We start from the raw sequence: 12,078 nt of genomic DNA, 5'->3' as shown, positions 1-12,078 counted from the left end.
GGACAGGCAGGTTCCCTCTCCGGCTGGTCAGTCTCCCACGGCTCGGGGACACCTTGGCAATGGCACCTAAAGGGAAAAGCCTGGGGAGTCAGAGCCTCTGAAATCCGGCGAGGGCTGCAGAGCCGTGATCCCAGGCCTGGGAGGGTGATGGTCAGCGAGGGTCCAATGGCATGACCCCTTCCTTCTGTCTTGTCCACCGTTCATTCCTAGCTGGGAACTGTCTTGGGATCCCCCAGGTGACCTACTGGCAACCGAGTGACTCAGGAGAGAGAGCTTCCAGATGAATATTTTCTATGACTTTTAAAAAAAATATATTTTTTGTTGATTTTTTTTTTTAGAGGGAGGGAGGGGGTGAGAGAGAGAGAGAGACATCAGTTGCTTCCCAAATGCATCCCAGCTATGGATCAAACATCAAACCCAAAACCTGGGTATGTGCCCTGATTGGGCATCGAACCGGCGACCTTTTGGTGTACGTGACGATGCTCCGGCCAACCGAGCCACACCAGCCAGGGCTTTCCTGTCACTTGAGCAGATGTTGGTGTGACTCTGGGAGGGTGAGACTTATGTTATCAAAGTTTATGTTCCTTGTCATCAGTCCTAGACAGGACAGGCTGAGTCATCGTGTTCACACCCGGACACTGGAGGGGGAGGACTCCGGGAAGCTGGAGAGAGTCCAGAGGGCAGGGCTGGACGGGGAACAGACCAGAACGCCCTCTCGAACAGCCGGAGGGCCCGAGGGTATTCGCTGGAGAGGACGGATGCTTTTTCTCAGGGGGAAGCTGGGTAGAGTGAACAACATGTTCAAATTATTGAAAAGGTGTTTAAGAAAGTAGATTTGTATGTGCAATGGTTACACCGGCGTGGCTCAGTGGTTGAGCGTCGGTCAACCTATGAACCAGGAGGTCACGGTTTGATTCCCGGTCAGGGCACATGCCCAGGTTGCAGGCTCGATCCCCAGTGGGGGGCGTGCAGGAGGCAGCTGATCCAGGATTCTCTCTCATCGTTGATGGCTCTCTCTCCCTCTCTCTCTCCCTCTCCCTTCCTCTCTGTGCTGCCCCAGGGAGCTGACAGTGACTGTCGCAGGGGCTTCTCTGACTCTGATCATAGCAAGAGGTCAGGACACACTATCTGCTTCCGCATCCAGAGTGAAGCCAACGGCTTGTGCAGTGCAGGGCGTGCTGGGTAAATTCCATGGGTGTGACCCTTCCCTGCCTCACGGAGTCAAGTGTGAGGCGTGAGCATCACACAGTTCCGGTGTCTCAACCCTGGCCAGGCCGGCGCTGCTCTGAGCCGTCGGTGCGGGAGGGAGGCGTGTGCTGGCCGAGCAGGCCCAGACCCGGGGCTGAGGTTCCCCTGACGTGAGCCTCCAGAACTGACGTCTCCTTTCTCCCCCTCCTTCCCGCCCCGTCTCCCAAGGTCGGCCTCCGACAGCTGGACATGTCCTTGCTCTGCCAGCTGTACAGCCTCTACGAGTCCATCCAGGAATACAAGGGGGCGTGCCAGGCGGCCTCCAGCCCCGACGGCACCTACGCCCTGGAGAACGGCTTCTTCGAGGAGGAGGAAGAGGAGGAGTTCTTCCAGGAGCCCAGCTTGCTCCTTGACGGGAGGCAGCGGGGCCCGCCCAGGGACCCGAGGGACCCGGCCCTGCCCAAAGGCCCCCTCTCCGGCAGCGACTGGATACTGGAGTCCATCTAAGAGGGTCTCCGGAGAGGGACCCGCCCATCCTGGGCTCAGGGCCAGCATTTTGCTTCTCTGGCAAGGAGGCGCCTCTGCTCCTGCCTGCCTTGAGGGTGATCCCCAGGCACCTGGGACCAGTGGCCAGTTCTGTAGGCAGGGGCACCTGGTGGCCGTCGGTGTTGATGGCGGAGTTTCTGCTCAGGTGGTTAGGAGGTGCCCGGCGGCATCCTTGACACCCGGGGACGGGCCACTCCTGCCAGGACTCGGAGCGAGAATGTGACGGAGGGTCCCAGCGAAGATGCTCACGGCGTTTCCTGCGAGAGGACTCCGAGCTGGGGAGGCCTCACAGCTGGCGGATGGTCCGCACCCTCCGTCTCGGGGTTTGTGGGGTTCGCCGGCGAGCGATGTATCGGAACTGACACTTCATGGCGCCCTTCCTTCCTTTCCGGCCTCTTTGGCAGCCTCTTCTGCTGTTTCGGGAGCTTCTGAGCCTCTTGGCGGAGCTTTATTTCTCTGTCGGCTGTGTCACTGACCGTCGGGTGACTCAGCGACAGCTCGTGACTGACAAAGCAAGCATGGCAGGTCACACCGGCCGCTGCATTCTCTTGTGGAAATTCGTCTCGCTCTGTGCCCGTCAGCTAGAGGAAGGAGGAGGACAGGAGGGTCTGCCAAGGGGGGAACTGGGCTCCTGTCTCATGTCACGCGCTGTCGGGGGGCAGACGTTTCTGTTTGGAAAGATCCTGGATGTTCACTGGGATGTGAGAAAGCGGACCCCCCTCTTCACTCAGAACAGAGATCACCTCGAGCCTTAATCTATTTATTCAAAGCCTCTATGAACACGTTACACTTTGTAGATTAAAATGAGGATCAAATACGTTGAACTCTGTCCGTGGTGGTGTCTTATTTTGGCCTGAAATCAGAATCCACTTTCCTGGCTGGAATGCACTGAATCTAATCAGAAACGGGGAGGAAATGAGTCTGTTTTCTTGCCACGAAGAGTTTGAAAGCAGCTCTGCTCCCCCGTCGGCTGCTTCTCGGACATGTGTGTCCACAGTGGATCATTCACAGGGCGGTCTCAGGGCTGCCCGGCCTTTTTTTTTTTATTTTTTTATTTTTTATTTTTTTGGTTCATCCTCACCCAAGGATATTTTTCCATTGTTTTTAGAGAGAGTGGAAGAGAGAGGGCAAGGCAGAGAGAAACACATCGATTGGTTGCCTCCTGCACATGCCCTGACCAGGGCCCAGGCCGGGGAGGAAGGAGCCTGCAACCGAGGTATGTGCCCTTGACCGGAATCGAACCCAGGACCTTTCAGTCTGCAGGCTGATGCTGTATCCATTGAGTCAAACCGGCTGGGGCCTATTGGGCCTTTAATACTCTAACCCCCTGCTCCTCTTCTTCTTTTTGGGGTGAAGATTGCTTTTTGGCACCTCATGGCAGAGAGGGGACGTGGAACTCCTCGGGAACGCGTGCTGGCGGCCTGTGTGTGCGGGGCCCTGCATCGGGAACTGGGCGAGGTGCTGGGAGGAAGTGCGTTCCTGCTCATTTCCTGCGTTGAAAGGAGCAGCTACGTGGGGGGTGGCTTTCAGTGCGTGACATACTGTCCAGTGGGGACAAGAAATCGAAAGTGATAAGACCAGCCCTAGTCAGTTTGGCTCAGTGGATAGAGTGTCGGCCTGCAGACCGAAGGGTCACAGGTTCGATTCTGGTCAAGGGCGTGTACCTCGGCTGCAGGCTGGATCCCTGGCCCTGGTTGGGGCACGTGCAGGAGGCAAGCCATTGATGTGTTTCTTTCACAATCGATGTTTCTCTCCCCCTCCCTTCCCCTCTCTCTAAAAATCAGTGGAAAGATGTCTTTGGGTGAGGATTAACAAAAAAAGAAAGTGAGAAGGCCACACCATCTCCCGCACGCCCAGACCTACTGAATTGGGCCTATTTTTTAAAAATATATTTTCGATTTCAGAGAAAGGGAGAGGGAGAGAGAGAAATATCAACGATGAGATGAGATGGGCTGCCTCCTGCACGCCCCACACTGGGGATCGAGTCCGCAACCCGGGCATGTGCCCTGACCGGGAATCGAACTGTGACCTCCTGGTTCATAGGTTGAAGCTCAACCACTGAGCACGCCGGCCAGGCCCCTACTTATTTAATTCCTCTTTTTCTTTATTCTTCTGTGTTTTACGAACAGTAAGTTATCCCCTTTCTTAACAAGGGAAAATAGGAATCCCCCACTGGACGAGGCGTGCAGACCAACATAGTTCCAGGGGTTGGTCCCCCATTAGACCAGGCGTAGAGGCCAAGGTTTTAGTCCCAATGTTGCCACTATATACTTGTGTGACCGTGAGTAAATCCCTTAAACATCCTAAGCTTTAGTTTCTTCATATAAGACTATGATTTAAAAACTACTTTTTAGCTCAGTGATTGAATGTCAACCTCTGAACCAGGAGGTCACAGTTTGATTCCCGATCAGGGCACATGCCCGGGGTTGCGGGCTTGATCCCCAGTGTGGGGCGTGCACGAGGCAGCCGATCCATGATTCTCTCTCATCACTGACGTTTCTCTCTCTCCCTTTCCCTTCCTCTCTTCCTCTCTGAAATCAATAAAAACGTATTTTAAAAATAAATAAAAAATACTTTAAAAATGTTTTCATCTTTTTTTGTCTTGTAAATATCTAAAAATATTCTCTCTTTGGCTCATATGTACACCATGACGTTTTCCTCCAAATTTAGCTCAAAGGGCTTCAGACAGGGATAGAGAACCTTTGAACAAAAGACCCCTTGTCCGCTTCTCATGGGCCTCATTCACGTCTACATAGGGCTCTCACACTGAGCGCTGCTTGCTGGCTCCCTGGCTCCACCAGGGGGCGCTGACAGTGTAGCCACCGTCTGACCCATGACTGTGACCCGAATGCATGTGCTCTTCAGTATATGGGATATCTAAGAGGGATTTAGCTTGGCTGGTGTGGCTCAGTGCCCACCCATGAATCAGGAGATCACGGTTCCATTCCCAGTCAGGGCACACGGGTAGCGGGCTTGATCCCCCAGTGTGGGGCGTGCAGGAGGCAGCTGATCAGTGATTCTCATCATTGATGTTTCTCTCTCACTCTCCCTTCCTCTCTCTGAAATCAATAAAAACCTACTTTAAAAAAATAAATACAGCCCTAACCGGTTTGGCTCAGTGGATAGAGCGTCGGCCTGCGGACTGAAGGGTCCCAGGTTGGATTCCGGTCAAGGGCATGTACCTTGGTTGCAGGCACATCCCCAGTGGGGGGTGTGCGGGAGGCAGCTGATCGATGTTTCTCTCTCATCGATGTTTCTAACTCTCTGTCCCTCTCCCTTCCTCTCTGTAAAAAATCAATAAAATATTAAATAAATAAATAAATACAAGGGATTGGTTTAATTTTTATAGCTTCAAGTGGTTTTCCATAGAAATGCCTTGTTTGTTGTCAGGAGGCCACATCCCAGTTTGGGGGGGAGGGAGGCTTGGAAAACACATTGTTCTAAGTAGAAGCAGCGCCACCCAGTGGCTGCTCTGGGATGCTGCCCCGGTGGTTTTGTTTTATTCTCACTTGGGATTTATATCTGTTGGTTTCATTGTCCTCGGGGTCAATGACAACTCCTGGAGGGAGCCCTTCACAGTCTGACCTTCACACGAGTTCCTGGAACCACCGAAAACACGACCGCTGCCGCCCTGCCCGCCGTGCTGTGTACGCAGCTCCGTGCACCCGTCCCCCGCCCCGCCCTCAGGACTCGGGGTGCACTGCTCCTCTCCCGGGGATACCGGGGGGTTCCTGCCGTCCCCGCTCCTCTCGGAAGACCTGCATACGGGTTCCTACTCTAGGACCCTTACTTACCCTTCACAGCACTCCTCACACTGGACTGCAATTAGCTACCCTCCTCTCTGAACCCGTCACTACACCCAGGGCCAGGCCTTACTCGCCCCTGCATCCCAGGGTCTGACACTGACAGTGGGTGCTCAGTAGTATCTGTTTAATGAATAGATAATGAGTGAAAGAACAAATGAGTGAGACAGGAAGAGAGAAAAGGGGGAGAGGTAACACTTAGTAACAGCTTCACTGAGGTAGAATCCACTCCGGTAAAGTGTACAGTTCAGCTGTTTTTAGTTATTTATTTCTGGGTCAGTTAATTTGCAAGGTAACTTATAGGGAAAGATACTGAATTGGAGATTGACAAAAGCTTAGTTTTTTCTGACTTTATTAAGAGAGAAGTTATAAGAATACAAAGTATTATTTTAAATATGTTATTTAAAGTCAGTAGCATACATTTAAATGAAAAGACACAAGCATGCAGATAGGAATGAGACAGATTTTTATGAATCTGAATGCATGTTCCTCTCTTCATTTAAATGCTTACCTGCAGTGTGCCCCTCAGTCCTGCAGCAATTCCTTGTGTGTGTGTGAGGTTCCTGTGCGTGTCTGTGACTGTGCATGTGGTTTTGTTGTCTCCTGTAGGTGGGGTGAGGGCTGAGGGGTGGCAGGGTTGGGGTTTCGAAGGCCATGACCATCGCTTTCTTTCCAGGCAGTCTATCTAAATCTTGGGTTCACTTTACTCAACAGGAATGAGGAGTTTGGTTGTAGTTATGTCTTCTCTTTTTCAGATGGAGCTGGCCATGCCACAAGTAGTAACGAATAAAACTGTGGACATAAAAGAAGTATTTGGAACAGCACGTTCTGCTGTAATCATATCAACAAACACTGACTAGGGCAGGCCCTGTTCTATGGGAGGCAGAGTAACGCGGGCCTGGACTCTCCGGGCACCGAACTGGACCCGGTTTGAGGGAGTCAGGCACAAACACGGGGAATTGTAATGTAAGACATGAACAGGGATAGGACACGAGCTAATATAATGGAGGATCAAGGGCTGTCAAAGACAGGTGACCTTATTTTTCTCACCGGAAGTCATAGTGGGGGCAGTGTCCACCATGGGGGCAGCCCCACAAGATCCGGGACACAGGGCTGCTGCCCTGCAGGGCCCTGGGCCCTGGGTCCTGGGCCCTGGGGGTGGGAGGGAGGGAGCAGATGGTTGGAAAGGGTGGGGGAAGGTGTCGCTGGGACCGACTGACTTCTGAGTCTGAGGTCCTCGCAGGAGTCAGGGAAACTGTGAGGACAGGGCTCAGATGTGGATGTCACTGAAGACGACAGCAGTGAAGGGCCCCGTGAGGCACGCCCTAACGCCCGGAGGCAATCAGGTGTGTGTGTGTGTGTGGGGGGGGTCCCGTAAGGGCCTCCTTAGTCACGGTGACATCTGTCTGCCTGGGGAGGGATGCCTGTGCGAGTGCTGTACCTCCTCAGAAGTCCTGCGACTTGTAGCCGGCGCAGTCGCTTCCGATGTCCCACTCCATCCTCCTGAAGAAGTGGACCATGGCGCTCTCCGCCAGCAGCCCGCACACGATGGCCACGAAGGACAGCTTGCGGCGGGTGTTGAGCGTCACTGCAGAAGCAAAGGCACACGACACGGGTAAGTTTTCTGAGTGGAATGACGTGACGTTGTCATTATTACGAGAGACGTAGATTACGGGGTATGAAGGGGATCGTTTGGTGAAGCTGTTTTTAGAAAAACTCTTATTTGTTCTTATTAACTGATGCTGCTACCTACTCCCCCTTTCCCAGCTGCAAACCTTTTGAGAGAACCAAAGCAGCGGCTCATAACAAAAATACTCCTGAAGTCAAGACACAGATTCCCATTAAAATTAAAAGGGAAAAAGAAAATACAGATTCTAAGGTCATCAAGGAAATAGCAGAAAAAATGGGTACTTTTGGTTTTACAGGTGACAAGACGATAAGCATTATGATAAAAAGGATCAGGTAATAGCTCATTTAAAAGAGCACTTCTCACAAGACACACAGAGTGGCTTCTCTCTCCCTTTGGTGGAGCAGGAATTGTCCTTGCTCGACAGCTGCCTGACCATGCAAATCTGGGCAAGACATTCATAAAGTGGAGATAACAGTGGCTGCCCTGCTAACCCCACAGGACAGAGGCAACGCATAGGAAAACATTCTGAAAACTACATGTACCATGTGGTGAAATTGAACACATACGGAATACATGCTATGTAGAACACACTATACAAATGGTAGGCATTGTCATCATTCTATAAAGATTTCCAGGGTTTAACAGGTCATATAAAAACTGTGATCTAGAAATAAAAGGCTATAGCTTTTTAAAAACATATTTTTACTGCTCTCAGAGAGGAAGGGAGAGGGAGAGAGAGATAGAAACATCAGTGATGAGAATCATTGATTGGCTGCTGCCCGCACAACCCCTACTGGGGACTGAGCCCACAACCCGGGCATGTGCCCTGACAGGAAATCGAACCGTGACCTCCTGGTTCATAGGTCAAAGCTCAACCACTGAGCAACACTGGCCGCCGGGCAAAGCCTAGAAGCTTTTATATCGTGGAAAGCAGAGAAGACAGACATACCTCTGATTGCCTGAAAATTTGATGTGAGGACAAATAGTTTGATGAGTCTCAGGCACAGCGGTGTGTACTCATGTTCCCAGATGACAGCCGGGATCAGCAAGAGCTTCCCGTAGCTGGACAACAGCAATGCCTTCAGCAGCAAGACGAAGTTGGGGTTCTTTTTTGTCGCGATGGATCGTTCTATCCATAGGAAGGTAAAGATGCCAATAAAAAAGGCAGCTTGTTCTAAGAAGGAAATGGGAAAGAAAAATCTTAACCAACGTCCCAATCCAAAAACACCCTATCCCCATGAGAGCAAACCACAACCCCAAAGTACAACGTATTATCAAGAACAACTGTTTGTCCCCTTTCTCTCATTTTTTTTGCCTTTTGTGTCAAATCCTGCTGGTATAATTTTGGAAATATATCTCAACAATTCCTTCTTTCTTTTTTTTTTTTAATCCTCCCCTGAGGATATTTTTTCCATTGATTTTTTAGAGTGGAAGGGAGGGAGAAAAGAAAGAGAGAGAGGTAGCCAGCCAGCCAGACATTGATTGGTTGCCTCTGACCAGGGCTGGGCATCAAACCTGCAACGGAGGTATGTGCTCTTGACCTGAAATTGAACTCAAGACCCTTCAGTCACAGGTTGCCGCTCTAACCACTGAGCCAAACCAACCAGGGCTCAATTTTATTTTATAAAGATGGGGCCCAGGTCATTTTCAAAATGGAAAATGAGAACTTAAATTTAAGGATTTTATCAACAATATGATGTCTCAAAATATTTTATGAAACTCTTTATTCTGATAACATCCATCAGATGGATAAAGACCGTTTAACTGACGGTATTTCCATACCATGAGTGTGGTAACAAATAAAAAAGTAAAAAAACCAGATAATTTAGATAAACTCATTAGCAGGTTAGTGGTAGAACTGAAAATTAAGTCTCAAGTCCTATATTAACTGGCTCCTCTTACCATGCGCCTTATTTTTAATCACAAGCGCAAGTGCTAGTTAACTAAATATAGAAAGCATGACGCCCGGCTAGCCTTGGCTCAGTGGTTGAGCATTGACCTATGAACCATGAGGTCACGGTTCGATTCCCCATCAGGGTGCATGCCCGAGTTGTAGGGTCCATCCCCAGTGTGGGGCGTCAGGGGGAAGCCGATCCATGACTCTCTCTCATCATTGATGTTTCTCTCTCTCTCCTTCTCCCTTCCTCTCTGACATCAATTTTTAAAAAAATACATTTTATTGATTTTTTTACAGAGAGGAAGGGAGAGGGATAGAGAGTTAGAAACATCGATGAGAGAGAAACATCGGATCAGTTGCCTCCTGCACACCCCCTACTGGGGATGTGCCCGCAACCCAGGTACGTGCCCTTGACCGGAATCGAACCTGGAACCCTTCAGTCCGCAGGCCGACGCTCTATCCACTGAGCCAAACTGGTTAGGGCTCTGACATCAATTAAAAAAAGAAAAAGAAAGAAAGCACGGCCTGTTCCTACCCAGAGAAGCAATGGCAAACATTCTATAGAAGTCCCACTCCTTGGCATATCTGATAAAGTCGTCGGGATCGGTGTTCTGGCTGGAATCTTGCAGCTGCCACCACCGCAGGTAAGCTTCACAAAGCAAGCAAAATATGCAGAGTTTCCCGTGCATCTGGGAGTCAAAGACACAGCAGCAGCCAGTCAGGGGAAGCAGCGCTTTATACCAACGGGGACAGACAGGGTATGTAAACGTTCTTTCATTCTGTTCACAATTAATTCTTTTAAAATGCAAAAGCATCACCAAGTAAAGTTAGGAAATGAAAAAAAAAAACAACTGTCACAACTTACGTTTATTTTAGTATTGAAAAGAATATGCCTGTAGGCCTGGGCTTTGCACAAAATAGCATTAATCAAAATGATAACAGGATCATACTCGATATATTTGTCTACAGGTTTCTGGCAGGATTTCTGAAATGATGCAAAAACAATATTAGAACAAGCAAATTCAGACATTCTGAAATCTTAAAGGGTTTCAAAATAGCAGAGCCTCTTCCGGACTTGCACAGCACTGAGGCCACACCAGCATTTATGTAAATACACGTCCATCCCAACACAAACTGTTCATCTGTTCAAGACACGGTTTCAGAAGTGACTAAAAATAATCTTCCAGGCTAGAAACATTAACTTTCTAATCTCACATTTAAGAAGCTAAAAGGATGTTTGATTTAAAGACTGATTTTAGCAGGAAAGTATCCCAGAAAATTCTACTTTCAGTTTGCAGGAATCTTTATACATTTACAATGTACTTTCACTGATAAACTGTTGCCTGTTGGCCAGATGGCCCCCAGCTTTGTGGTTCTTGAAACATGATTTGGAGAAAAGCGTTCAGAAAAGTAACCCCGCACCCAGAGCTTCTGAGAGCGACAACTGGGTAAAGAATATGGTACAAGGTGTGGCTCAGTGGTTGAGCGTCCACCTGTGAACCAGGAGTTCATGGTTCAATTCCCAGTCAGGACACATGCCTGGGGTTGAGGGCTCGATTCCCAGTGTGGGGTGTGCAGGAGGCAGCCGATCCATGATTCTCTTTCATCATTGACTAAAGGCCTGGTGCACAAAATTCTTGTGCTGGGGGGCGGGGGGTGGTCCCTCAGCCTGGCCTGCACCCTCTCCAATCCGGGACCCTTTGGAGGATGTCCGACTGCTGGGTTAGGCCCGATCCCGGCAGTTGGACATTCCTCTTGCAATCCGGGACCGCTGACCCCTAACCGCTCACCTGCCTGCCGTCCTGGTCGTCCCTAACTGCTCACCTGCCTGCCTGCCTGCCTCGCCCCTAACTGCTCGCCTGCCTGCCTGGTCGCCCCTAACAACTTCTGCCTCGGCCCCTGCCACTGTGGCTTTGTCTGGAAGGAAGTCCAGAAGATGTCTGGTCTAATTAGCATATTACCCTTTTATTAGTATAGATTATTAGTAGAGATGTTTCTATATCTCCCTCTCCCTTCCTCTCTGAAATCAATAAACACATATTAAAAAAACAAAATAAGTAGCATCTCTGGTCTTCCAGTCTCATTCATACGAAGAGAACCTAAACATGGGTTACGGAGTGTACGAATGCTAACACTTGTCTATCAAAGGGAGAATATCTAGAAATAAAAACGGCTTTAGTGTGAACCCAAATGTCGACCTAATCCGCCCTTTTTAATTCCTCTGCACAGCACCTACATCCATCCATGTCGGCCGGGTTAGGTCTCACCCGCAAACGTGACTGACCCCTAGGAGAACAGCAGTGTGCGGTAGTGAGTTCCCCGTCACGACAGGTATTCGCGTACAGGTGAGACAGACTTCGGCCGAGCATCCCGCTGAAGATCCTGACACTCGATTCTTACCACCTAAAAAGCTGGTACAGTTGGTCCCCAAATCTCGCCACCCCGTTTTCTCCCCGAGGACCCCCCCACACCGGACCACTCACGCAGATGGTTATCTTCAGCACCCCGTGGTTATAGTCTCGGTACAGCTCCTTGGCCTCCTGGTTGCACTCGATGCACCTGTACTGGCAGGAGGCCGAGGCGGCGGCGGCAGGAGGAGTGGCTGACACCTCTTCGGGGTTCCCCTTGCCCGCTGTCACCCCCTCGGGGCTTCCCTTGCCGGGCCGCTGCCCACCCCGCCCACCAGTACCCATTTCTATGCCACCGAAGCCCAGAACTTCCGATTCAGTGACGCGGGAAGACGTCAGAAGCCACACCGGAAGGTCTGCGCCGCGCGGTGCTTGCTGGGATTTGTAGTCCCATTACCTAAAACGGGCCCCAAAGCTGGTCCGGCGGGACTACAACGCCCAGCAGGCAATGCCACTCTCCCCTCCGCCCCTTCCCACCGCCCACCTGCCGGCCGCGGGGTAAGTCTGGGAGGCCGCGGCGCGCGGCGGAGGGGCCGCCGCACATGCGCCGTGAGGGAGGATGGCACCTGCCGGCTGCTGCTGCTGCTTGTTGCTGCTGCCGGGAGA

At 50.8% G+C, this 12,078-nt stretch overlaps 2 protein-coding genes across 3 annotated transcripts in view; one reads left to right on the top strand and one right to left on the bottom strand.

The window, feature by feature from the left end:
• FAM89A (family with sequence similarity 89 member A) overlaps window positions 1–2,558 on the top strand; it is a 5,719-nt gene extending 3,161 nt beyond the window's left edge. Inside the window, exon 2 of the mRNA XM_023746710.1 lies at window positions 1,417–2,558. Within this exon, the coding sequence (XP_023602478.1) occupies window positions 1,417–1,695 (279 nt within the window). The 3' untranslated portion in view covers window positions 1,696–2,558. The remainder of the gene's footprint in view (window positions 1–1,416) is intronic.
• A 3,314-nt stretch (window positions 2,559–5,872) lies between these two features.
• ARV1 (ARV1 homolog, fatty acid homeostasis modulator) lies at window positions 5,873–11,878 on the bottom strand. Of its 2 annotated transcripts, XM_014447861.2 has the most exons (7): window positions 11,719–11,874; window positions 11,548–11,688; window positions 9,930–10,049; window positions 9,600–9,753; window positions 8,117–8,341; window positions 6,979–7,125; window positions 5,873–6,329 (listed from the first exon to the last, which is right to left on the bottom strand). In XM_014447861.2, the coding sequence occupies exons 1-6, from the start codon at window positions 11,755–11,757 to the stop codon at window positions 6,983–6,985; spliced, it is 822 nt and encodes a 273-aa protein (XP_014303347.1). In that variant the 5' UTR covers window positions 11,758–11,874; the 3' UTR covers window positions 5,873–6,329; window positions 6,979–6,982. The 2 variants fall into 2 exon arrangements, with proteins under 2 accessions (XP_014303347.1, XP_006105830.1); XM_006105768.3 differs by having other exon boundaries at window positions 11,548–11,878.
• Between the last annotated feature and the right edge of the window lie 200 nt (window positions 11,879–12,078).

Source organism: Myotis lucifugus, unplaced genomic scaffold (assembly GCF_000147115.1).
Source record: "Myotis lucifugus unplaced genomic scaffold, Myoluc2.0 scaffold_724, whole genome shotgun sequence".
Classification (NCBI taxonomy): domain Eukaryota; kingdom Metazoa; phylum Chordata; class Mammalia; order Chiroptera; family Vespertilionidae; genus Myotis; species Myotis lucifugus.
Note: the sequence above shows the minus strand (reverse complement) of the source record. Positions and strands in the feature narration are given on the sequence as shown.